General features: G+C 64.2%; 2 protein-coding genes across 2 annotated transcripts; both read left to right on the forward strand.

Annotated features, from left to right (window-relative positions):
* The first annotated feature begins 1,555 nt into the window (after window positions 1-1,555).
* S100A10 (S100 calcium binding protein A10) lies at window positions 1,556-4,414 on the forward strand. The gene is made up of 2 exons (XM_068175015.1): window positions 1,556-1,712; window positions 4,172-4,414. Exons 1-2 carry the CDS (start codon window positions 1,581-1,583, stop codon window positions 4,331-4,333), a joined length of 294 nt encoding a protein of 97 aa, XP_068031116.1. The 5' UTR covers window positions 1,556-1,580; the 3' UTR covers window positions 4,334-4,414.
* Window positions 4,415-10,010: 5,596 nt separating this feature from the next.
* On the forward strand, window positions 10,011-23,334 carry RORC (RAR related orphan receptor C). Its single transcript, XM_068174957.1, is given in 12 exon segments — window positions 10,011-10,071; window positions 16,598-16,683; window positions 17,096-17,237; window positions 18,720-19,103; window positions 19,379-19,500; window positions 19,588-19,720; window positions 21,015-21,122; window positions 21,194-21,304; window positions 22,069-22,089; window positions 22,092-22,152; window positions 22,154-22,178; window positions 22,943-23,334. Coding segments are annotated over 12 exon segments (1,362 nt in total). The 5' UTR covers window positions 10,011-10,064; the 3' UTR covers window positions 23,105-23,334.
* The last annotated feature ends 813 nt before the right edge of the window (window positions 23,335-24,147 follow it).

Here is a 24,147-nt window from a genome sequence, read left to right on the forward strand (position 1 = left end):
GAGGGATTTTGGGGGTCCAGGAGGGATTTTGGGGAGTCCTGGAGGGATTTTGGGGGGCTCAGGGAGAATTATGGGGTCCCAGGAGGGAATTTTGGGGAGTCCTGGAGGGATTCTGGGGGGTCCTGGAGGGATTCTGGGGTCCCTAGAGGGAATTTTGGGGGGTCCAGGAGGGATTTAGGGGGGGTCCTGGAGGAATTTTGGGGGGCTCAGGGAGGATTTTGGGGGTCCCTGGAGGGATTTTGTGGGGGCTCAGGGAGAATTTTGGGTCCCAGGAGGGAATTTTGGAGGCTCAGGGAGAATTTTGGGGTCCCAGGAGGGAATTTAGGGGGGTCCTGGAGGAATCTGGGGGAGTCCTGGAGGAATTTTGGGGGGCTCAGGGAGGATTTTGGGGGGTCCTGCAGGAATTTTGGGGTCCTGCAGGATTTGTGGGGGCTCAGGGAGAATTTTGGGGGGGTCCAGGAGGGATTTGGGGGTCCTGGAGGAATTTTGGGGGGGGTCCTGGAGGAATTTTGGGGGTCCTGGAGGAATTTTGGGGGGTTCAGGGAGGATTTTGAGGGGTCTTGGAGGGATTCTGGGGTCCTGGAGGGATTTTGGGGGTGGCAGCAGGAATTTGGGGGTCCCAGGAGGGAATTTTGGGGGGTTGTAGAGAAATTTTGGGGTCCTGGAGGGATTTTGGGGTGTCCAGGAGGAATTTTGGAGTCCTGGAGGAATTTTGGGGGGCTCAGAGAGAATTTTGGGGTCCCAGGAGGGAATTTTGGGGGGTCCTGGAGGAATTTTAGGGTCCCTGAAGAGAATTTTGGGGTTCCTGGAAGAATTTGGGAGATTCAGGAGGAGTTTTGGGGGTGGCAGGGAGAATTTGGATTCCCCAGTAGGAATTTTGGGTTCCCATCGGGATTTTTGAGGTTCCCATAATGAATTTGGGTTTCCCATCAGGATTTTTGGGGTTCCCATTGGGATTTTTGCGTTTCCCATCTGGAATTTTGTGTTTTCCAGTAGGAATTTTTGGGTTTCCCATTGGGATTTTTAGATTCCCATGGGGATTTTTGCAGTTCCCGTCAGGATTTTTGGGTTTCCCATTGGGATTTTTGGATTCCCAGCAGGAATTTTGTGTTTCCCAGTGGGATTTTGGGTTTCCCATCAGGAATTTTGGGTTTCCCATCAGGGGATTTTTGGATTTCCATCAGGGATTTTGGGTTTCCCATCGGGATTTTTGGGTTTCCCATCGGGATTTTTGGATTTCCATCAGGGATTTTGGGTTTCCCATCAGGGATTTTTGGATTCCCATCAGGGATTTTGGGTTTCCCATCGGGATTTTTGGGTTTCCCATCGGGATTTTTGGGTTTCCCATCGGGATTTTTGGGTTTCCCATCGGGATTTTTGGATTCCCATCAGGGATTTTGGGTTTCCCATCAGGAATTTTGTGTTTCCCATCGGGATTTTTGGGTTTCCCATTGGGATTTTTGAGGTTTCTATCGGGATTTTTAGGTTTCCCGCCAGAAATTTGGGTTTCCTATGAGGATTTTCGGGTTTCCCATGGGGATTTTCGGGTTCCCAGCAGGATTTTGGCAGGCCCCTGCAGGATGCCGTCGCAGCTGGAGCACGCCATGGAGACGCTGATGTTCACCTTCCACAAGTACGCGGGGGACAAGGAGCACCTGGCCAAGGAGGACCTCAGGGCCCTCATGGACAAGGAGTTCCCAGGGTTCCTTGAGGTGGGCACGGCACGGGGGCCATGGGAGGGGGTGGGATCTGTGTGAGCCTTGGGGGGGGATCCATGGGATCCATGGGATGAGATCTATGGGATGGGATCTATGGGATCCATGGGGTGGCATCTATGGGATCCATGGGATGGGATCCATGGGGTGGCATCTATGGGATCCATGGGATGGGATCTTTTGGGATCCATGGGATGGGATCTTTTGGGATCCATGGGATGGGATCTTTTGGGATCCATGGGATGAGATCCATGGGATGGCATCTATGGGATCCATGGGATGGGATCCATTAGATGGTATCTATGGGATCCATGGGGTGGCATCTATGGGGTCCGTGAGATGAGATCTATGGGATGGGATCTATGGGATCCATGGGGTGGGATCCACTAGATGGTAGCTATGGGATCCATGGGGTGGGATGGATGGGATCTATGGGATGGGATCCATTAGATGGTATCTATGGGATCCATGGGGTGGGATGGATGGGATCCATGGGGTGGCATCTATGGGATCCATGGGATGGGATCCATTAGATGGTATCTATGGGATCCATGGGGTGGCATCTATGGGATCCATGGGATGGGATCCATTAGATGGTATCTATGGGATCCATGGGGTGGGATGGATGGGATCCATGGGATGGGATCTATGGGATCCATGGGATGGGATCCATTAGATGGTATCTATGGGATCCATGGGGTGGCATCTATGGGATCCATGAGACGAGATCTATGGGATGGGATCTATGGGATCCATGAGATGGCATTGATGGGATCCATGGGGTGAGATCTATGGGATGGGATCTATGGGATCCATGAGATGAGATCTATGGGATGGGATCCATGGGATGGCATCTATGGGATCCATGGGGTGGGATCCATGAGATCGATGAGACAGGACAGGGGGAGCTAGAGAACATCGGGATCAGACCCCATAAACCTTGGGATGGGATCCCATAAACCCTGGGATCAAAATCAATAGAACCCTGGGACTGGATCCCATAAATGCTGGGATTCGATTCCATAAAACCCTGGGATCAGATCCTGCAGGATGTGGAGCAGTGTGTGGGATCTGACCCTGTTCCCTTTTAGGGTCTGACCCTATTTCCCCATTTTTCCCCCATTTTCCCCCAGAACCAGCAGGACCCCAAAACCCTGGAGTGCATCCTGTGGGATCCCGTTCCCATTTAGGATCTGACCCGTTTTTCCCCATTTTTTCCCCCAGAACCAGTGGGACCTCAACATCCTGTGGGGCCCCGTTCCCACTTGGGATCTGACCCCATTCCCATTTAGGATCTCACCCCATTCCCATTTAGGATCTGACTCCATTCCCATTTAGGATCTGACCCGTTTTCCCCCATTTTTCCCCCAGAACCAGCAGGACCCCAACATCCTGTGGGACTCCATTTCCATTTGGGATGTCTCCCCATTCCCATTTGGGATCTGATCCCGTTCCCATTTGGGATCTGACCCCATTCCCATTTGGGATCTGACTCCATTCCCATTTAGGATCTCACCCCATTCCCATTTAGGATCTGACTCCATTCCCATTTAGGATCTCACCCCATTCCCATTTGGGATCTGACCCGTTTTCCCCCATTTTTCCCCCAGAACCAGCGGGACCCCAACGCCCTGGAGTGCATCCTGTGGGACCCCCGTTCCCATTTAGGATCTGACCCCGTTCCCATTTAGGATCTCGCCCCATTCCCATTTGGGATCTCACCCCCATTCCTATTTGGGATCTGACCCGTTTTCCCCCATTTTTTCCCCCAGAACCAGTGGGACCTCAACATCCTGTGGGGCCCCGTTCCCACTTGGGATCTGACCCCATTCCCATTTAGGATCTGACCCCATTCCCATTTAGGATCTCACCCCATTCCCATTTAGGATCTGACTCCATTCCCATTTGGGATCTGACCCTGTTCCCATTTAGGATCTCACCCCATTCCCATTTAGGATCTGACCCATTTTTCCCCATTTTCCCCCATTTTCCCCCAGAACCAGCAGCACCCCAACGCCCTGGAGTGCATCCTGTGGGATCCCGTTCCTGTTTAGGATCTGACCCCGTTCCCATTTAGGATCTGACCCCGTTCCCATTTAGGATCTCACCCCATTCCCATTTGGGATCTCGCCCCATTCCCATTTGGGATCTCGCCCCATTCCCATTTAGGATCTGACCCCATTCCCATTTAGGATCTGACCCCGTTCCCATTTAGGATCTCGCCCCATTCCCATTTAGGATCTCACCCCATTCCCATTTGGGATCTCACCCCATTCCCATTTAGGATCTGACCCCGTTCCCATTTGGGATCTCGCCCCATTCCCATTTAGGATCTGACCCCATTCCCATTTAGGATCTGACCCCGTTCCCATTTAGGATCTCACCCCATTCCCATTTAGGATCTGACCCCATTCCCATTTGGGATCTGACCCGTTTTCCCCCATTTTCCCCCCCAGAACCAGCGGGACCCCAACGCCCTGGAGCGGATCCTGCGGGACGTGGAGCAGAGCCGCGATGGCCGCGTTGGCTTCCAGGGCTTCTTCTCGCTGGTGGCCGGGCTGACCATCGCCTGCAACGACTACTTCGTGCAGCACATGAAGCAGCGCGGCCGCCGCTGAGCCCCCCACCCATGGGTGCCCCCCGCCCACCCGGGGGTGCCACCCCAAACCCGCCTTGGGTCCTTTCCCAACCCTAAATGCGTGCCCTGATTCCCCTTTGGGGTCCTGATTCTCTCCCCGCAAAGATCCTGACCCCTCCTGGGGGTCCTGAACCCTCCTGAGGGGCTGAGCCCCCCACCCATGGGTGCCCCCCGCCCACCCGGGGGTGCCACCCCAAACCCGCCTTGGGTCCTTTCCCAACCCTAAATGCGTGCCCTGATCCCCCTTTGGGGTCCTGATTCTCTCCCCGCAAAGATCCTGACCCCTCCTGGGGGTCCTGAACCCTCCTGAGGGGCTGAGACCCCCACCCATGGGTGCCCCCCGCCCACCCGGGGGTGCTCCCCCAAACTCAGCTTGGGTCCTTTCCCAACCCTAAATGCGTGCCCTGATCCCCCTTTGGGGTTCTGACCCTTTCCCCCAAAGATCCTGACCCCTCCTGAAGGTTCTGAACCCTCCTGAGGGGCTGAGACCCCCACCCATGGGTGCCCCCCGCCCACCCGGGGGTGCCACCCCAAACCCGCCTTGGGTCCTTTCCCAACCCTAAATGCGTGCCCTGATTCCCCTTTGGGGTCCTGATTCTCTCCCCGCAAAGATCCTGACCCCTCCTGGGGGTCCTGAACCCTCCTGAGGGGCTGAGCCCCCCACCCATGGGTGCCCCCCGCCCACCTGGGGGTGCTCCCCCAAACTCAGCTTGGGTCCTTTCCCAACCCTAAATGAGTGCCCTGATCCCCCTTTGGGGTTCTGACCCTTTCCCCCAAAGATCCTGATCCCACCTGGGGGGTCCTGAACTCTCCTGAGGGGCTGAGACCCCCACCCATGGGTGCCCCCCGCCCACCCGGGGGTGCCCCCCCAAACCCACCTTGGATCCTGTCCCAACCCTAAATGAGTGCCCTGATCCCCCTTTGGGGTCCTGAGCCCACCTGGGGGTCCTGACCCCCCCCACTGGAAGCTGAGACCCCCCCCCGGGGGGGTTCAGACCCCCCCACCCATGGGTGCCCCCCGCCCACCTTGGGGTGTCACCCCAAACCCGCCTTGGGTCCTCCCTTGACCCTAAAAGTGTGCCCTGACCCCGCTTTGGGGTCCTGACCCCACCAAAGGGGTGATGAACCCCCCCAGGGGGGGATTGAGACCCCCCACCCATGGGTGCCCCCAGCACCCCCCCCCCCGGTCCTGCTGGGACCCTTCAGTGTCCCCCCTTTCCCCAGGGGTGCCCCCCACCCTGGGGTGCTGCCCCGACCCCCCAATAAAGGGGTTTTGTATGAACGGGGGCGCTCTGCGTTCTTGGGGTCCCTTTGGGGTCTCTTTGGGGTCATTTTGGGGTCCCTCTCCTCTTGGGGTCTTTTTGGGGTCCCTTTGGGGTCCTTTTGGGGTCATTTTGGGGTCCCTCTCCTCTTGGGGTCCCTTTGGGGTCCCTTTGGGGTCATTTTGGGGTCCCTCTCCTCTTGGGGTCCTTTTGGGGTTCCCTTGGGGTTCCTCTCTTTTTGGGGTCCCTTTGGGGTCACTTTGGGGTCCCTCTCCCCTTTGGGGTCTCTTTGGGGTCCTTTTGGGGTTCCTCTCTTTTTGGGGTCACTTTGGGGTCCCTCTCCTCTTGGGGTCCCTTTGGGGTCCTTTTGGGGTCCTTCTCCCCTTTGGGGTCATTTTGGGGTCCCTCTCCTCTTGGGGTCCTTTTGGGGTTCCCTTGGGGTTCCTCTCTTTTTGGGGTCCTTTTGGGGTCCTTTTGGGGTCACTTTGGGGTCCCTCTCCTCTTGGGGTCCCTTTGGGGTCCCTTTGAGGTCACTTTGGGGTCCCTCTCCTCTTGGGGTTCCTCTCTTTTTGGGGTCCTTTTGGGGTCACTTTGGGGTCCCTTTGGGGTCATTTTGGGGTCCCTCTCCTCTTGGGGTCCTTTTGGGGTTCCCTTGGGGTTTCTCTCTTTTTGGGGTCACTTTGGGGTCCCTCTCCCCTTTGGGGTCCCTCTCCCCTTTGGGGTCCTTCTGGGTTCCCTTTGGGGTCATTTTGTGGTCCCTCTCCTCTTGGGGTCCTTTTAGGGTCCCTTTGGGGTCCCTTTGGGGTCATTTTGGGGTCCCTCTCCTCTTGGGGTCTTTTTGGGGTTCCCTTGGGGTTCCTCTCTTTTTGGGGTCCCTTTGGGGTCCTTTTGGGGTCACTTTGGGGTCCTTTTGGGGTCACTTTGGGGTCCCTCTCCTCTTGGGGTCCCTTTGGGGTCCCTTTGAGGTCACTTTGGGGTCCCTCTCCCCTTTGGGGTCCTTCTGGGTTCCCTTTGGGGTCATTTTGTGGTCCCTCTCCTTTTGGGGTCCCTTTGGGGTCCCTTTGGGGTCATTTTGGGGTCCCTCTCCTCTTGGGGTCCTTTTGGGGTTCCCTTGGGGTTCCTCTCTTTTTGGGGTCCCTTTGGGGTCCCTTTGGGGTCATTATTGGGTCCCTATGGGGTCCCATGGGGTCTCTGTGGGATCTCTATAGAATTCCTATGGGGTCTCTATGGGGTCTCTGTGGGTTCCATGGGATCTCTATAGGATCTTTATGGGGTCTCTGTGGGGTCCCTATGGGGTTCTTATGGGGTTCTATGGGGTCTCTAGGGGGTCTCTGTAGGAACTCTATGGGGTCTCTATGGGATCCCTATGGGTACCCTATGGGGTTCCATGGGATCTCTATAGGGTCCCTATAGGGTCCCTATGGGGTCTCTAGGGGGTTCCTTGGGGTCTCTGTGGGTTCCAGGGGATCTCTATAGGATCTTTAGGGGATCTCTGTGGGGTCTCTATGGGGTCCCTAGGGGATCTCTATAGGATCCCTATGGGGTTCCTATGGGGTCCCTATGGGGTCCCTATGGGGTCTCTATGGTGTCCCTATGGGGTTCCATGGGGTCTCTGTAGGATCCCTGTGGGGTCTCTATAGGGTCCCTATGGGGTCTCTATAGGATCCCTATGGGGTCCCTATGGGATCTCTATAGGGTCCCTATGGGGTCCCTATGGGGTCTCTATAGGGTTCCTATGGGGTCTCTATAGGATCCCTATGGGGTCCCTATGGGATCTCTATAGGGTCCCTATGGGGTCCCTATGGGGTCTCTATAGGGTCCCTATGGGGTCCCTATGGGATCTCTATAGGGTCCCTATGGGGTCCCTATGGGGTCTCTATAGGGTCCCTATGGGGTCTCTATGGGTTCCCTATGGGGTCCCTATGGGGTCTCTATAGGATCCCTATGGGGTCCCTATGGGATCTCTATAGGGTCTCTATGGGGTTCCTATGGGGTTCCATGGCGTCTCTATAGGATCCCTATGGGGTCCCTATGGGATCTCTATAGGGTTCCTATGGGGTCCCTATGGGGTCTCTATAGGGTCCCTATGGGGTCTCTATGGGTTCCCTATGGGGTTCCATGGGGTGTCTATAGGATCCCTATGGGGTCCCTATGGGGTCCCTATGGGGTCCCTATGGGGTCTCTATAGGGTCCCTATGGGGTCTCTATGGGTTCCCTATGGGGTTCCATGGGATCTCTGTAGGATCCCTATGGGGTCCCTATGGGGTCTCTATAGGATCCCTATGGGGTCCCTATGGGATCTCTATAGGGTCTCTATGGGGTCCCTATGGGGTTCCATGGGGTCTCTATAGGATCCCTATGGGGTCTCTATAGGATCCCTATGGGGTCCCTATGGGATCTCTATAGGGTCTCTATGGGGTCCCTATGGGGTTCCTATGGGGTCCCTATGGGATCTCTATAGGGTCTCTATGGGATATTTATGGGGTCCCTATGGGATCTCTATAGGGTCTCTATGGGGTCCCTATGGGGTTCCTATAGGGTCCCTATGGGGTCCCTATGGGGTCTCTATGGGGTCCCTATGGGTTCCACAGGGCTCCTTTCCGGTCCCTCAGGCCCCGCCCCCGGAAGCGCCGTGACGTCACGGCGGCGGGCGGGGCCCGGGCAGGGCCGGGGACAGGGAGGGGACAAAGGGGACAGGGGGGGACACGGGGGGGACACGGGGGGGACACGGGGCACAGGGAGGGGCAGGGACTCGGGGGAGACGCGGCGACATCGCCTGGGGGCGGGGCGGACCCGTGACGTCACGGGGAGCGGGGCGGAGGCTGGTGTGACACCGGTGGTGACGTCAGCAGCGGGTGTGACATCACGGCCGGCGTCGCTGACCGGGTGTGACATCAGCAGGGAGTGACGTCACCGGCGACACCATCGACCAGGTGTGACGTCGCCGGCGACGCCATCGACCTGGTGTGACGTCACCGGTGCCGCCACCCTCCGTCGCCGTCCCCGCGTGACGTCACCAGCAGTGTCACCTGTGCCACGCTCGGTGACCTCCCCGTCCCCTGGTGTCGCCTGGCTCTCCCTCAAGTGTCCCCGGGTGTCCCCAAGTCCCCCCTCAGGTCCTCGGTTGTCCCCAGATGTGCCCCAAGTGTCCCCCACGTGTCCCCAGGTGTCCCCCAGGTGTCCCCCGGTGTCCCCAGGTGACCCCAAGTGTCCCCAGGTGTCCGCAGGTGTCCCCAGGTGTCCCCAGGTGTCCCCAAGTGTACCCCAGGTGTCCCCAGGTGTCCCCCGGTGTCCCCAGGTGACCCCAAGTGTGCCCAGGTGTCCCCCAGGTGTCCCCCAGGTGTCCCCCCGGTGTCCCCCGGTGTCCCCAAGTGTCCCCCACGTGTCCCCAGGTGTCCCCAAATGTCCCCCACGTGTCCCCAGGTGACCCCAAGTGTGCCCAGGTGTCCCCCAGGTGTCCCCCGGTGTCCCCAGGTGACCCCAAGTGTGCCCAGGTGTCCCCCAGGTGTCCCCCGGTGTCCCCAGGTGACCCCAAGTGTCCCCAAGTGTGCCCAGGTGTCCCCCAGGTGTCCCCAGGTGACCCCAAGTGTGCCCAGGTGTCCCCCAGGTGTCCCCCGGTGTCCCCAGGTGACCCCAAGTGTCCCCAAGTGTGCCCAGGTGTCCCCCAGGTGTCCCCACGTTTCCCCCAAGTGTGCCCAGGTGTCCCCGGGTTTCCCCAAGTGTCCCCAAGTGTACCCCAGGTGTCCCCCAGGTGTCCCCAGGTGTCCCCCGGTGTCCCCAGGTGTCCCCAAGTGTCCCCATGTGTCCCCAGGTGTCCCCCAAGTGTCCCCACGTGTCCCCAGCTGTCCCCCAGGTGTCTCATCGCTGCGCCCCGAAATTGACCCCATTGCGGGGGGGGTGTCCCTGCGCCCCAAAACTGATCTCGTGCGTGCCTGCACCCCAAAATTGCACCCATTGGGGTTTCCGGAGGAGTCCCCGCACCCCAAAACTCAGCCCGGAGTGGGGTTGGGGGTCCCCGCACCCCAAAACCGCCCCCATTGCAAAATTGGGGTTCCCTCCCCCCCCCCGCCAAATTTAGGGACCCTCCAGCCCCTCCCCCATTTCCCGGGGGGAAAGGGGGGTCCCGCCCCTCCCCCACCCCCTCCCCATTTGGGGGCTCCGGGAGAATTTGGGGTCCCACCCCCCTCTCCCACCTTTGACCCTCCATCCCCCTTCGTGCCTCAGTTTCCCTGCGGGGAAATTCGGAAATTTCCCGCGGTTTTGAGGGGGGGGGGTGGGGTGGGGGAGGGAAGGGGGGGGGGCAGGATGCCGGGAGGGGGGGGGGGGAGGGGCGGGGACATTGGGAGGGGGGGGGGGAGGGGCGGGGAAAATTTTTGGGGGGGGGGGGGGGGCGACACCCCGAGGTCTTAAAGGGCCCCGCCCGGGCCTGGGCTGGAGGGAGCCGGAGCCATGAGAGGTGCGGGGCACACGCGTGTGCAAGGGCGGGGGGGTGGGGGGTGGGAGTGTGCAAGGGACGGGCGCGCGCGCGCGGGCGGGGGTCGCGGGTGGGCGTGCAAGGGGCGGGGGTCGCGGGTGGGCGTGCAAGGAGCGGGGGACGAAGGGGTCGCGATGGGATGGGTGTGCCAGAGGGGTGGGGCGTGCAAGGAGCCGGGGTGGGGGCGCTCGCACACGCGCGTGCCGGCCCTGAGGGGTGGGCGAGGGCCGGGGGCTACGCGCGTGGGGGCGGCGGGGCGAGGCGGGGACGGGGTGGAGGGGGGTGGTGGGGTGTCGGGGTGGGGTGTCACGGGTGTGCCGCGGGGCAAACGCGCGTGTTTCAGGGAGCCCGGGCGTGTCACGGGCTGGATGTGCGCGGGTCGGGTCCCACGCGCGTGTCACAGGTGTGTCACAGCTGCGCGCGGTGGTCGCGAGCTGCGCTCGCGTGCCTCGGGGGGTCACACGCTGGTCACACACGTCCCACGCGCGTGTCGGGTGTCACACGCGTGTCATACGCTGTTCACGCGTGTCACAGCCCCCACAGGTGTGTGTCAGCTGACACACGCGTGTCACAGCCCCACACGCGCGTGTCGGGTGTCTCACGCGTGTCACACGCTGTTCACGCGTGTCACACGCTGTTCACGCGTGTCACGGCCCCCACAGGCGTGTGTCGGCTGACACACGCGTGTCACAGCCCCACACGCGCGTGTCGGGTGTCACACGCGTGTCACACGTCCCACACGCGTGTCACAGCCCCCACACGCGCGTGTCGGGTGTCCCACGCGTGTCACACGTCCCACACGCGTGTCACAGCCCCCACAGCCCTGTGTCAGCTGTGACACGTGTGTCACACGTCCCACACGCGTTTCACAGCCCCACACGCGCGTTTCGGGTGTCCCACGCGTGTCACAGCCCCACAGCCGCGTGCCCCAGGCTGTCACGCGTGTGCCACACTCCCACGCGCGTGTCCCACGCTGTCCCAGCCCCAGCCGTGTCCCCGCGTGTCGCTGTCCCCCCCCCGCCCCCCGCGCACCTGCGGGTCCCTCCCTTGATGTGGCGGCGCCGCCGGGGGGGACCCGAGGGGACCCCGAGGTGACAACGGCGGGGACGCGCAGGTGGCACCGCGCCACCCCCAACCCCCGGGGAACGGGGGCGGGGCGGCCCTGGCTGCTGGGGACCTTCCGTGTCCCCAGTGTCCCCTCCGTGTCCCCACTGTCCCCCCGTGTCCCCACTGTCCCCTCCCTGTCCCCATTGTCCCTTCCCTGTCCCCATTGTCCCCTCCGTGTCCCCGCTGTCCCCCCGTGTCCTCATTGTCCCCTCCCTGTCCCCTCCGTGTCCCCTCCGTATCCCCGCTGTCCCCCGTGTCCCCGCTGTCCCCCCGTGTCCCCACTGTCCCCTCCGTGTCCCCTCCCTGTCCCCATTGTACCCTTCCATGTCCCCACTGTCCCCTCCCTGTCCCCTCTGTGTCTCCCCGTGTCCCCGCTGTCCCCCCGTGTCCCCATTGTCCCCTCCCTGTCCCCATTGTCCCCTCCATGTCCCCCCGTGTCCCCGCTGTCCCCCGTGTCCCCTCTGTCCCCCCGTGTCCCCTCTGTCCCCCGTGTCCCCTCTGTCCCCCCGTGTCCCCGCTGTCCCTCCGTGTCCTCACTGTCCCCTCCGTGTCCCCCCCGTGTCCCCCCGTGTCCCCTCTGTCCCCCGTGTCCCCTCTGTCCCCCCGTGTCCCCTCTGTCCCCCGTGTCCCCTCTGTCCCCCCGTGTCCCCTCTGTCCCCCGTGTCCCCTCTGTCCCCCCGTGTCCCCGCTGTCCCTCCGTGTCCCCACTGTCCCTTCCGTGTCCCCCCGTGTCCCCCCGTGTCCCCTCTGTCCCCCCGTGTCCCCGCTGTCCCTCCGTGTCCTCACTGTCCCCTCCGTGTCTCCTCCGTGTCCCCATTGTCCCCTCCGTGTCCCCGCTGTCCCCCCGTGTCCCCCCGTGTCCTCTCCCTGTCCCCAGTGTCCCCTCCGTGTCCCCATTGTCCCCTCCGTGTCCCCTCCGTGTCCCCCCGTGTCCCCGCTGTCCCCCCGTGTCCCCGCTGTCCCCCCGTGTCGCGGTGCCCGGGGGGGTTCCTGGGGGTCCCCAGGGTTTGGGGGGACAGGGGGTGACAGTGCCCGGGGGCGATGGGACTGGGGGTACTGGGAGGTACTGGGGGATGGGGGTGGTGGATACTGGTGAGGGTTTGTGTGTCCCAGTCCCTTACTGGTGTGTCCCAGTGTGTCCCAGTTCGTTACTGGTGTGTCCCAGTGTGTCCCAGTTCGTTACTGGTGTGTCCCGGTGTGTCCCAGTCCCTTACTGGTGTGTCCCAGTCCCTTACTGGTGTGTCCCAGTTCGGTCCCAGTGTGTCCCAGTCCGTTACTGGTGTGTCCCAGTCCATTACTGGTGTGTCCCAGTGTGTCCCAGTTCGGTCCCAGTGTGTCCCAGTCCCTAACTGGTGTGTCCCAGTTTGTTACTGGTGTGTCCCAGTTTGTTACTGGTGTGTCCCAGTCCGTTACTGGTGTGTCCCAGTCCCTTACTGGTGTGTCCCGGTGTGTCCCAGTCCGTTACTGGTGTGTCCCAGTTTGTTACTGGTGTGTCCCGGTGTGTCCCAGTCCGTTACTGGTGTGTCCCAGTTCGGTCCCAGTGTGTCCCACTCCCTTACTGGTGTGTCCCAGTTTGTTACTGGTGTGTCCCGGTGTGTCCCAGTCCGTTACTGGTGGCACTGGCGCGGTTGCCGCTCCCGCCGGGTGCCGCCGGTGCCGGGAGGAGACACCGGGCATGGGCGGGGGTTACCGGCACCGCCAGTGCTCCCAGTGCTCCCAGTGTTCCCAGTATCCCCAGTGCTCCCAGTGCTCCCAGTGTTCCCAGTATCCCCCGTTTCCCCGGTGCGGCGGGTGCCGGTGGGACTGGAGTGCCCGCCTTACCGCCAGTCCCCGGTGCCGCCGGTGTTTCCCGGTTCCCCGGATTTCCCCGGTGCCTCCGGTACCCCCGGGTGCTGCGGTGTCTCGGGTGCCCCCCGGTTTTATCCGTGCCCCCGCTGTCCCCGGTGCCCCCAGACGCGGTGGGTGCGCCCGGTTCTCCCAGTAACCCCGGTACCCCCGGTACCCCCCGGGTTTGGGAGTGCCCCGGTGCCCCCGGAGCCCCGGTCCCCCGTGGTGTGATGGGGCCTCAACGGCCCCCGGTGCCCCCAGTTCTCCCAGTACCCCTAAACGCGGTGCTTGCCTCAGTTTCCCCGGTACCCCCCGGTTCTGTGGGTGCCCCAGCGCCCCCAGTTTCCCGGTGCCCGCCGTTCCCCGCTGCCCCCGGTGCCCTCCGCCCGCCGGTTCCCGGCAGGAGCGGCCCCGCCGCGGCGCTTCCCGGCACGGGCTGAGTAATTCGGGGTGCGGGGCTGACCCAGCGCCCCCAAACTCGGGAGTCTCGGTCCCCCCCGGTGCCCCCCGGTCCCCTCCGGTGCCCCCCGGTGCCCCCGGTGCCCCCCAGCCCCCCCCCGGGCCGGATGCGCGGGCGGCGCCGGCCCCAAAAAACTGGGGCAGGAGGAAAACGGGGCGGGGGGAGGGAGCGGGGCTGGCACACGTGTCCGGGTGTCACACGTGTCCCACAGGGGGTCACACGTGTGTGGCAGCGCTGGCACACGTGTCTGAGTGTGTCACACGCGTGTGGCAGCGTTGTCACACGTGTCCGGGTGTGTCACCTGTGTCCGGGTGTGTCACACGTGTCTGAGTGTGTCACACGTGTCCGGGTGTGTCACACGTGTCTGGGGTGTCCCACACGCGTGTGGCAGTGTTGTCACACGTGTCCGGGTGTGTCACCCGTGTCCGGGTGTGTCACACGTGTCCAGGTGTGTCACACGTGTCCGGGTGTGTCACACGTGTCCAGGTGTGTCACACGTGTCCGGGTGTGTCACACGTGTCCAGGTGTGTCACACGTGTCCGGGTGTGTCACACGTGTCCGGGTGTGTCACACGTGTCTGGGGTGTCCCACACGCGTGTGGCAGCGTTGTCACACGTGTCCGGGTGTGTCACACGTGTCTGAGTGTGTCACACATGTCTGAGTGTGTCACACGTGTCTGGGTGTGTCACACATGTCTGGGGTGTCCCACACGCGTGTGGCAGCGCTGGCACACGTGTCCGGGTGTGTCACACATGTCCAGGTGTGTCACACGTGTGCAGGTGTGTCACACGTGTCCAGGTGTGTCACACGTGTCTGGGTGTGTCACACATGTCTGGGGTGTCCCACACGCGTGTGGCAGCGCTGGCACACGTGTCCGGGTGTGTCACACGTGTCCGGGTGTGTCACACGTGTCCAGGTGTGTCTCATGTGTCCGGGTGTGTCACACGTGTCCGGGTGTGTCACACGTGTCCAGGTGTGTCACATGTGTCCGGGTGTGTCACACGTGTCTGGGTGTGTCACACGTGTCCAGGTGTGTCACATGTGTCTGAGTGTGTCACCCGTGTCCGGGTGTGTCACACATGTCCGGGTGTGTCACACGTGTGCAGGTGTGTCACACGTGTCCAGGTGTGTCACACGTGTCTGGGTGTGTCACACGTGTCTGGGGTGTCCCACACGCGTGTGGCAGCGTTGTCACCCGTGTCCGGGTGTGTCACACGTGTCCAGGTGTGTCACACGTGTCTGAGTGTGTCACACATGTCCGGGTGTGTCACACGTGTCTGGGGTGTCCCACACGCATGTGGCAGCGTTGTCACACGTGTCCGGGTGTGTCACACGTGTCTGGGGTGTCCCACACGCATGTGGCAGCGCTGGCACACATGTCCGGGTGTGTCACACGTGTCCAGGTGTGTCACACGTGTCTGAGTGTGTCACGTGTCACACATGTTCGGGGCTGTACTGGGGCCGTACTGGGAGCTCCCAGTTCCGTACTGGGGCTGTACTGGGGCCGTACTGGGAGCTCCCAGTTCCGTACTGGGGCTGTACTGGGGCCGTACTGGGAGCTCCCAGTTCCGTACTGGGCCCCACGCATTTCCTGTGCCGGGGCCGTGTCCCAGTTGTGGCTTTGTGGCTCTGGCAGTGCCAGCACAGGGTGACAGGGGACACCGGGGACACCGGGGACATTGGGGACATTGGGGACACCGGGGACACCAGGGACACTGGGGACATTGGGGACACCAGGGACACCGGGGACATTGGGGACACCGGGGACACCAGGGACACCAGGGACACTGGGGACACCGGGGACACTGGGGACACCAGGGACACTGGGGACACCGGGGACACTGGGGACACCAGGGACATTGATGACATTGGGGACACTGGGGACTTTGGGGGCACTGGGAACATTGGGGACACTGGAGACATTGGGGACACTGGGGACACCAGGGACATTGATGACATTGGGGACACTGGGGGCCTTGGGGACACTGGGAACATTGGGGACACTGGGAACATTGGGGACACTGGGGACACCAGGGACATTGATGACACTGGGGACACTGGGGACCTTGGGGACACTGGGAACATTGGGGACACTGGGGACACCGGGGACATTGGGGACACTGGGAACATTGGGGACACTGGAGACATTGGGGACATTGGGGACACCAGGGACATTGATGACACTGGGGACACTGGGGACCCTGGGGACACTGGGAACATTGGGGACACTGGGGACACCGGGGACATTGGGGACACTGGGAACATTGGGGACACCAGGGACTTTGGGGACACTGGGAACATTGGGGACACTGGAGACATTGAGGACATTGGGGACACCAGGGACATTGATGACACTGGGGACATTGGGGACATTGGGGACTCTGGGGACATTGGGGACACCAGGGACATTGATGACACCGGGGACATTGGGGACTCTGGGGACATTGGGGACACCCCATGTCCCCAGTGTCCAGTGGCACTGGAGCCCACCGGGCACAGCTGTGACCAAAGGGGACACTGTCACCACAGGGGACAGTCAGTGTCGGTGACACTGTGGGTGGCACGCAGGTGACACAGGTGACACAGGAAGCCGTGGGGGGACGTGTGCGCCCACAGTGACGTCAGCGTGGAGGGGACACGGGGGGTGGCAGCGGCCACACGGGAACGTGCGGTGACACGCGAAGCCGTGGGTGACACGTGAGGCCACAGGGGACGTGTCCCACCGGTGACACGTGAGGCCAGGGGTGACACTCGGTTCCACGGGTGACACAGGAGGCCACAGGTGCCACCTGGTCCCACAGGTGACATATAAAGCCAGAGGTGACATCTGGTGACATAAGTGGCACCTGATCTCAGAGGTACCCCTCTGTCCCTCAGGTGTCACCTGGTCTCACAGGGGACATGTGAGCCCGTAGGGTGACACCTGTCCCACAGGTGACACATGAAGCCATAGGTGACACCGGTCCCACAGGTGGCACCTGGTCCCACGGGTGACACACGAGCCCATGGGGACACCTGAACCTGGGCAGAGCACGGGAGGACACGGGTGGCACTGCGGGTGCCACGGGTGCCTGGTGACAGGGACCCCGTGCCAGTGTCCCCGTGTCCCCCCAGCCCACATCGAGGCCATTCCCTGCAAGATCTGCGGGGACAAATCCTCCGGGGTCCACTACGGGGTCATCACCTGCGAGGGCTGCAAGGTGACACGGGGGACACGGGGGACACGGGCAGCACTGGGGACACGGAAGGACATGGGGACGTGCGGGGGATAAGGGGGGACATGGGGACGTGCGGGGGATAAGGGGGGACATGGGGACATTGGAGACAAGGGGATATGAGGGATATAAGGGATACGAGGATGTGGGGGACAAGGGGGAGCACGGGGACACGGGGACCTTGGGGACATGGGGACAAGGGGCATGTGGAGGGGACGTGGGGACACGAGGACATGGAGGAATATGGGGACAATGGGGGACATCGGGGACACGAGGACATGGGGGAGACGTGGGGACCTTGGGGAGCAGGGGGACAGGAGGACCATGGGTTGGTGTGGGGGTACCGTGGTGTGACACGGGTGACTCTGGTGACACGTGTGACACGGTGCCACCCCAGGGCTTCTTCCGGCGCAGCGAGCGGCGCGGGCCGAGCCTGGCGTGTCACCGCGGGCAGCGCTGCGACATCGACCGCGCCACCCGCACGCGCTGCCAGCACTGCCGCCTGCAGAAGTGCCTGCGCCTCGGCATGTCCCGCGACGGTGCGTGACACGGGGACACCGCGGGGACACCGCGGGGACACCGCGGGGACAGCCGCCACCCAGCCTGGGGACACCGGGGACTGCCCCCGGGGACACCGCTCTGTGCCCCTGGGGACATCAGAACTCCTGGGGACAACGCCCTGTGACCCTGGGGACATCTGGGACCCCTGGGGACATCGTCCTGTGCCCCTGGGGACACCAGGGACTGTCCCTGGGGACATTGACCTGTGACCCTGGGGACATCTGGAACCCCTGGGGACACCGGGGACTGCCCCCGGGGACATCGACCTGTGACCCTGGGGACATCTGGAACCCCTGGGGACATCTGGAACCCCTGGGGACACCGGGGACTGCCCCCGGGACATCGACCTGTGCCCCTGGGGACATCTGGAACCCCTGGGGACACCGGGGACTGTCCCTGGGGACATCGACCTGTGACCCTGGGGACATCTGGAACCCCTGGGGACATCTGGAACCCCTGGGGACACCGGGGACTGCCCCCGGGGACATCGACCTGTGACCCTGGGGACATCTGGAACTCCTGGGGACACTGTCCTGTGCCCCTGGGGACATCTGGGACCCCTGGGGACACCGGGGACTGTCCCTGGGGACATTGACCTGTGACCCTGGGGACATCTGGGACCCCTGGGGACATCGTCCTGTGCCCCTGGGGACACCAGGGACTGTCCCTGGGGACATTGACCTGTGACCCTGGGGACATCTGGAACCCCTGGGGACACCGGGGACTGTCCCTGGGGACATCGACCTGTAACCCTGGGGACATCTGGAACCCCTGGGGACATCGACCTGTGACCCTGGGGACATCTGGAACCCCTGGGGACACCGGGGACTGTCCCTGGGGACATCGACCTGTGACCCTGGGGACATCTGGAACCCCTGGGGACACTGGGAACTGTTCCTGGGGACATCGATCTGTGCCCCTGGGGACATCTGGATCCCTTGGGGACACCGGGGACTGTCCCTGGGGACATCGACCTGTAACCCTGGGGACATCTGGAACCCCTGGGGACACCGGGGACTGTCCCTGGGGACATCGATCAGTGCCCCTGGGGACAGCTGGCACGGGGACATCCGGTAGTGGGCCTGGGGACATCTGGAACCCCTGGGGACAGCTGGACCCCTTGGGGACACCGGGGACTGTCCCTGGGGACAGCTGGACCCCTTGGGGACACCGAGGACTGTCCCTGGGGACATCGATCTGTGCCCCTGGGGACAGCTGGACCCGCCCCTGGGGACATCTGTCCCCCAAAGCTGGAGACACCCGCCCCTTTCCCTAAGGACACTTGTCCCCGCCCTGGGGACACCTGTCCCCTGCCCCGGCGCCACCCGTCGCCACCCTGGGGACAGCCCGAGGTGGCGCCGGGGGGAAGGGCCGGGACGCTCGCGGGCGGTGTCGCGGCTCGGTGGCACCGCGCGCGCGTGGCACTCCGGTGTCACCCGCTGTCCCCCCTGTCCCCGCAGCCGTCAAGTTCGGCCGCATGTCCAAGAAGCAGCGGGACCGGCTCCAGGCCGAGGTGCTGGAACAGCTGGAAAAGCGGGAAAACCGGGAAAAAAACCGGGAACACCGGGAACACCGGGAACAGCCGGAAACGCGCGAAAACCGTGAAAAAGGGGGAAAAGGGGAAAAACGGGAGCAGGAACGGGCGGCAGCGGGACCACCGGAGCCCCCCCCGGCGGGGCGCTGTCCCCCGCTGTCCCCCGCTGTCCCCGCGGGCTGTCCCAGCAGGGCGTGGCCCGCGGAGGAGGCGACAAAGCGGGGACAGGACGGGGACAAAGCGGGGACAGGGCCGAGCCCTCACCCCGGTGCCGGCGGCGTCCCGGAGTCACCCGCGGGCCTGGAGATCGGTGAGTGGCCCCGGGGGACTGTCACCTGCGGGCCTGGCAGCGTCACCTGTTCGGGCAGGGGTGGTGGCACCTCGGGATGTCACCTGCGGGTGCTCCGTGGTGATGGCACCGGCTCTGTCACCCTTGGATGCTCCACACTGGTGACCCGTTACCCAGCAAGGTCACACACCGAGCCACCCTCTCTGTCCCCACGCCTGTCCCCAAGCCCTGCATGTCCCCTCAGAGCTGCTGACCCAGCGTCCTGCTGTCACACCGTGTCACCCATGTCCCCTCAGAGCTGCTGACGCAGAGTGTCCTGCTGTCACACCGTGCCACGTGCCACCCCCGTGCCGAGGACCTTGAGGGCCACCGCTGGGCCACCTTCAGCCGCGAGGAGATCTGCGCCTACCAGAGCCAGGTGCGGGCCGGGCAGGGCACACGGCTGTCCCCAGGGGTGACACGGCTGTCCCCAGGGGTGGCGCGTGGGTGACAGCCGGTCCCGCAGCCCATGGCGGAGATGTGGCAGCGCTGTGCCCGCCGTGTCACCGAGGCCATCGAGCGCGTGGTGGAGTTCGCCAAGCGCCTGCGCGGCTTCCTGGAGCTCAGCCAGCACGACCAGATCGTCCTGCTCAAGGCGGGTACGTGGCCACCGTGTCACTGTCACCACCCCCGGACCACCCCGGCCCCTGGTGCGCACACACAGGGACACCCCATTGCATTGTCCCCAGCCCCAGGGCCACCCTGTCCCCTTGTCCCCAGCACTGGGCTCACCCCATCCCCTTGTCCTCAGGCCCAGGGCCAGCGTGTCCCTGCTGTCCCCATGTCCCCATTCCCAGGGCCACCTCACTCCCTTGTCCCCAGTCCTGGGTACGCCTCATCTCTTTGTCCCCCGCCCTGGGGACACCCTGTCCCTGCTGTCTTTGCCCCAGGGACACTCTGTCCCCTTGTCCCCAGCCCCAGGGCCACCCCACCCCATTGTCACCAGTCCCAGTCCCCTCCATCCTGCCTGGGGAGGTGACAGTCCCGTGTGTCCCACGGGGAGGTGACAGTCCCCAAAGTCCCCCGACACCCTCCCTGGGGAGGTGACAATCCCATCTGTCCCACGGGAAGGTGACAGTCCCCAAAGTCCCCCCACATCCTTCCTGGCGAGGTGACAATCCCGTGGCTCCCACGGGGAGGTGACAGTCCCCAAAGTCCCCCCACATCTTCCCTGGCGAGGTGACAATCCCATGTGTCCCACGGGGAGGTGACAGTCCCCAAAGTCCCCCGACACCCTCCCTGGGGAGGTGACAATCCCATCTGTCCCACGGGAAGGTGACAGTCCCCAAAGTCCCCCCACATCCTTCCTGGCGAGGTGACAATCCCGTGGCTCCCACGGGGAGGTGACAGTCCCCAAAGTCCCCCCACATCTTCCCTGGCGAGGTGACAATCCCATGTGTCCCACGGGGAGGTGACAGTCCCCAAAGTCCCCCGACACCCTCCCTGGGGAGGTGACAATCCCATGTGTCCCACGGGAAGGTGACAGTCCCCAAAGTCCCCCCACACCCTCCCTGGGGAGGTGACAATCCCATGTGTCCCACGGGGAGGTGACAGTCCCCAAAGTCCCCCCCTATCCTCCCTGGTGAGGTGACAATCCCGTGGCTCCCACGGGGAGGTGACAGTCCCCAAAGTCCCCTCCGTCCTCCCTGGGGAGGAGACAATCCCGTGGCTCCCACGGGGAGGTGACAGTCCCCAAAGTCCCCCCACACCCTCCCTGGGGAGGTGACAATCCCATGTGTCCCACGGGGAGGTGACAGTCCCCAAAGTCCCCTCCATCCTCCCTCACGAGGGTGACACCGCCCCGAGCCACCACCGCGGGGTCCCGCCGCATCCCCTCGGGCTGGTGGCGGTGCCGCCGGTGCCAGCAGCGCTGTCGCCTCCCGGGGGTGACAGGTGCCATGGAGGTTGTCCTGCTCCGGATGTGCCGCGCCTTCGACGCCGCCACCGGCACGGTCCTGTTCGAGGGCAAACTGGCCGGGCCCGAGCTCTTCCGCTCGCTGGGTAGGGCGGCGACACGGGCGGGGGACGCGCGGGGACACTTGGGGACAGCGGTGACACCGAGCTGTCCCCAGGGTGCCCCGAGCTCGTCGCTTCCATCTTCGACTTCGCGCGGGGGCTGAGCGCGCTGCGCTGCTCCGAGAGCGAGCTGGCGCTGCTCAGCGCGCTGCTGCTGCTCAACGCCGGTCAGCCGCTGTCCCCAAGTGTCCCCAAGTGTCCCCAAGTGTCCCCCCGGCGTCCCTACCCCCTGTCCCGCTCCGTGTCCCCGCCCCGTGTCCCCAAGTGTCCCTCCCCACGCGCTCCCAAACCCGCGGGGTTTGTCCCAAAGCGGGTGGGCGGCAGGGTGTCCCCAAGGTGTCCCTAAGGTGTCCTCAGGGTGTCCCCAAGGTGTCTCCAGGGTGTCCCTAAGGTGTCCCCAGGGTGTCCCCAAGGTGTCCCCAAGGTGTTCCCAGGGTGTTCCCAAGGTGTCCCCAAGGTGTCCCCAAGGTGTCCCCAAGGTGTCCCTAAGGTGTCCCCAGGGTGTCCCCAAGGTGTCCCCAGGGTGTCCCCAAGGTGTCCCTAAGGTGTCCCCAGGATGTCCCCAGGGTGTCCCTAAGGTGTCCCCAAGGTGTCCCCAGGGTGTCCCCAAGGTGTCCCCAAGGTGTCCCTAAGGTGTCCCCAGGATGTCCCCAAGGTGTCCCCAAGGTGTCCCTAAGGTGTCCCCAAGGTGTCCACGGGGTGTCCACGGGGTGTTCCCGGTATGTCGCCCACAGTGTCCCCAAGGTGTCCCCACACTCCTGTCCCTGTCCCCACGCCTGTGTCCCTGTCCCCACCCCGCTGTCCCTGTCCCCATGTCCCTGTTTGTGTCCCCACACCTGTGTCCGTGTCCCACGCCCCTATCTCTGTCCCCACACCTGTGTCCCTGTCCCCACATCCCTGTCCGCGTCCCCACGCCCCGTGGTGTCCCCAGGCCGGCCGTGGCTGCAGGACCGCCCGCGGGTGGCCCGGCTCCAGGGACATCTGGATGTCGCCTTCCGCCTCCTGCTGCGCCGGACCCGCCGCGAGGGGCTCCTGGCCAGGGTGGGGACACGGGGACACCGGGAGGGGACACCAGGAGGGGACACGGGGGCGCTGGGGGAGGGGAAGGGGGGCGGGGGTCCCTGGGGGTCCTTGGGCATGGGAGGGGGGGGGGACAGGGCGGCGGTTTGGGGACATTGGGGGGGCAGGGGGCGACCATGGCTCGGGGGGTTCCCTGCGCGTGTGTCGCGCGGGGGGACACAGCCCGCGGTGTCACGGCCGTGTCCCCACGCGCGTCCCCGCGGTGTGACAGCCGTGTCCCCGTGGCGATAGCCGTGTCCCCGTGTGTCCCCGCGGTGTGACAGCCGTGTCCCCGTGGCGATAGCCGTGTCCCCGTGTGTCCCCGCGGTGTGACAGCCGTGTCCCCGTGGCGATAGCCGTGTCCCCGTGTGTCCCCGCGGCGTGACAGCCGTGTCCCCGTGGCGATAGCCGTGTTCCCGTGTGTCCCCGCGGTGTGACAGCCGTGTCCCCGTGGCGATAGCCGTGTCCCCACGCGCGTCCCCGCGGTGTGACAGCCCTGTCCCCGTGGCGATAGCCGTGTCCCCGTGGCGATAGCCGTGTCCCCGTGTGTCCCCGCGGCGTGACAGCCGTGTCCCCGTGGCGATAGCCGTGTCCCCGTGTGTCCCCGCGGTGTGACAGCCGTGTCCTCGCGGTGACAACCGTGTCTGACCCCACGCGTGTCCCCGCGGTGTGACAGCCGTGTCCCCGCGGTGTCACGGCCGTGTCCCCACGCGTGTCCCCGCCCTGTCACAGCCGTGTCCCCGCAGCTGCCCGCCCCGGGCCGGCTCCGCGCTCTGTGCTCCGCGCACCTGGAGCAGGTGCAGGCTTTCCGCCGCCTCCACCCCGCGGGGGTCTCGGCCGCCTTCCCCCCGCTCTACCGGGAGCTCTTCACCCCCGACCCCGCCGATGGCCCCGCGGGGACCCGCTAAGCGCCTCCCGGGGACCGCCGGGAACACCGGGACCTGCGAGACCATCCGTGACCCTGCTGAGCGCGACATCGGGACCGCCGGGACCCCCGGGATCACCGGAATCACCGGGACCGCCGGGAGCACCGGGACCTCCGAGACCATCCGTGACCCTGCTGAGCGCGACATCGGGACCCCCGGGATCACCGAGACCCCCGAGACGGTCCCTGCAACTGGGGACACCTCGGGGTGCTCCCACCCAGGCACCTGCCGGGAATGCGGGACCTGGCGGGGGTCTGCCACCCGTGGGTGCCCACTGTCCCCGTCACCCGCGGGCTGTCCCACGGCTCCCACGCGGTGACGGGGGCTCAGTGGGGAGCGGCCGCGTTTGATTGGAATAAAGGCGATTTTGGGGACCGCGTGTCCGTGGGCTCCGTCACGGGGGACACGCGGGGACACCGGGAGCGGCATTAGAGCCCCGCCCCGCTCAGCGCTCTGAGCCGCTATAGGCTCCCGTGTCTGTCACTCAAATCAGAAGGCGGGTATTCGCAGTTTCTGGCTCACTGATTGGTTCATCGCTCCGCTACTCGACGCTGATTGGCTGCTTTATTCCCGTTATTTCCCGCCCCTCCTGCAGGAGACCTTGCGGGGATTGGCCGCTGCTCCGCAGGCGGTGATTGGGTGGGAGCGGTGCGAGGCTGCGCTGTGATTGGCTGAGGGGGAGGAGCCGCGATGTGATTGGTGGACAGCGGGAGGAGGCGTGGCCAGCGGCGGTGCGCGGGAGGCGGCGGCGGCACCGGGACTACACCGGGCCCGAACCGGGGCCGGGCCCGAACCGGGGCCTTTCGGGGCCGGGCCGGGCCGAACCAGGGTCGAACCGGGGCCGGGAGGTGGCCCCGCCAGCTGCAGGTACCGTGAGACCACCCGGGGGGCGCGGCCCAGGTGGCTGCGGGGGCTCCGCTGCTGCTGCACCGGGCCCGGGGCCTGCACCGGCGCGCCCGGAGCCGAGCCCTCCGTGAGGGTACGGCTGGGGGGAGACGGCCGGGGAGTCCCCGGGGTGGGGGGCG

The sequence above is a fragment of the Anomalospiza imberbis genome, chromosome 29 (assembly GCF_031753505.1).
Source record: "Anomalospiza imberbis isolate Cuckoo-Finch-1a 21T00152 chromosome 29, ASM3175350v1, whole genome shotgun sequence".
NCBI classification, from domain to species: domain Eukaryota; kingdom Metazoa; phylum Chordata; class Aves; order Passeriformes; family Viduidae; genus Anomalospiza; species Anomalospiza imberbis.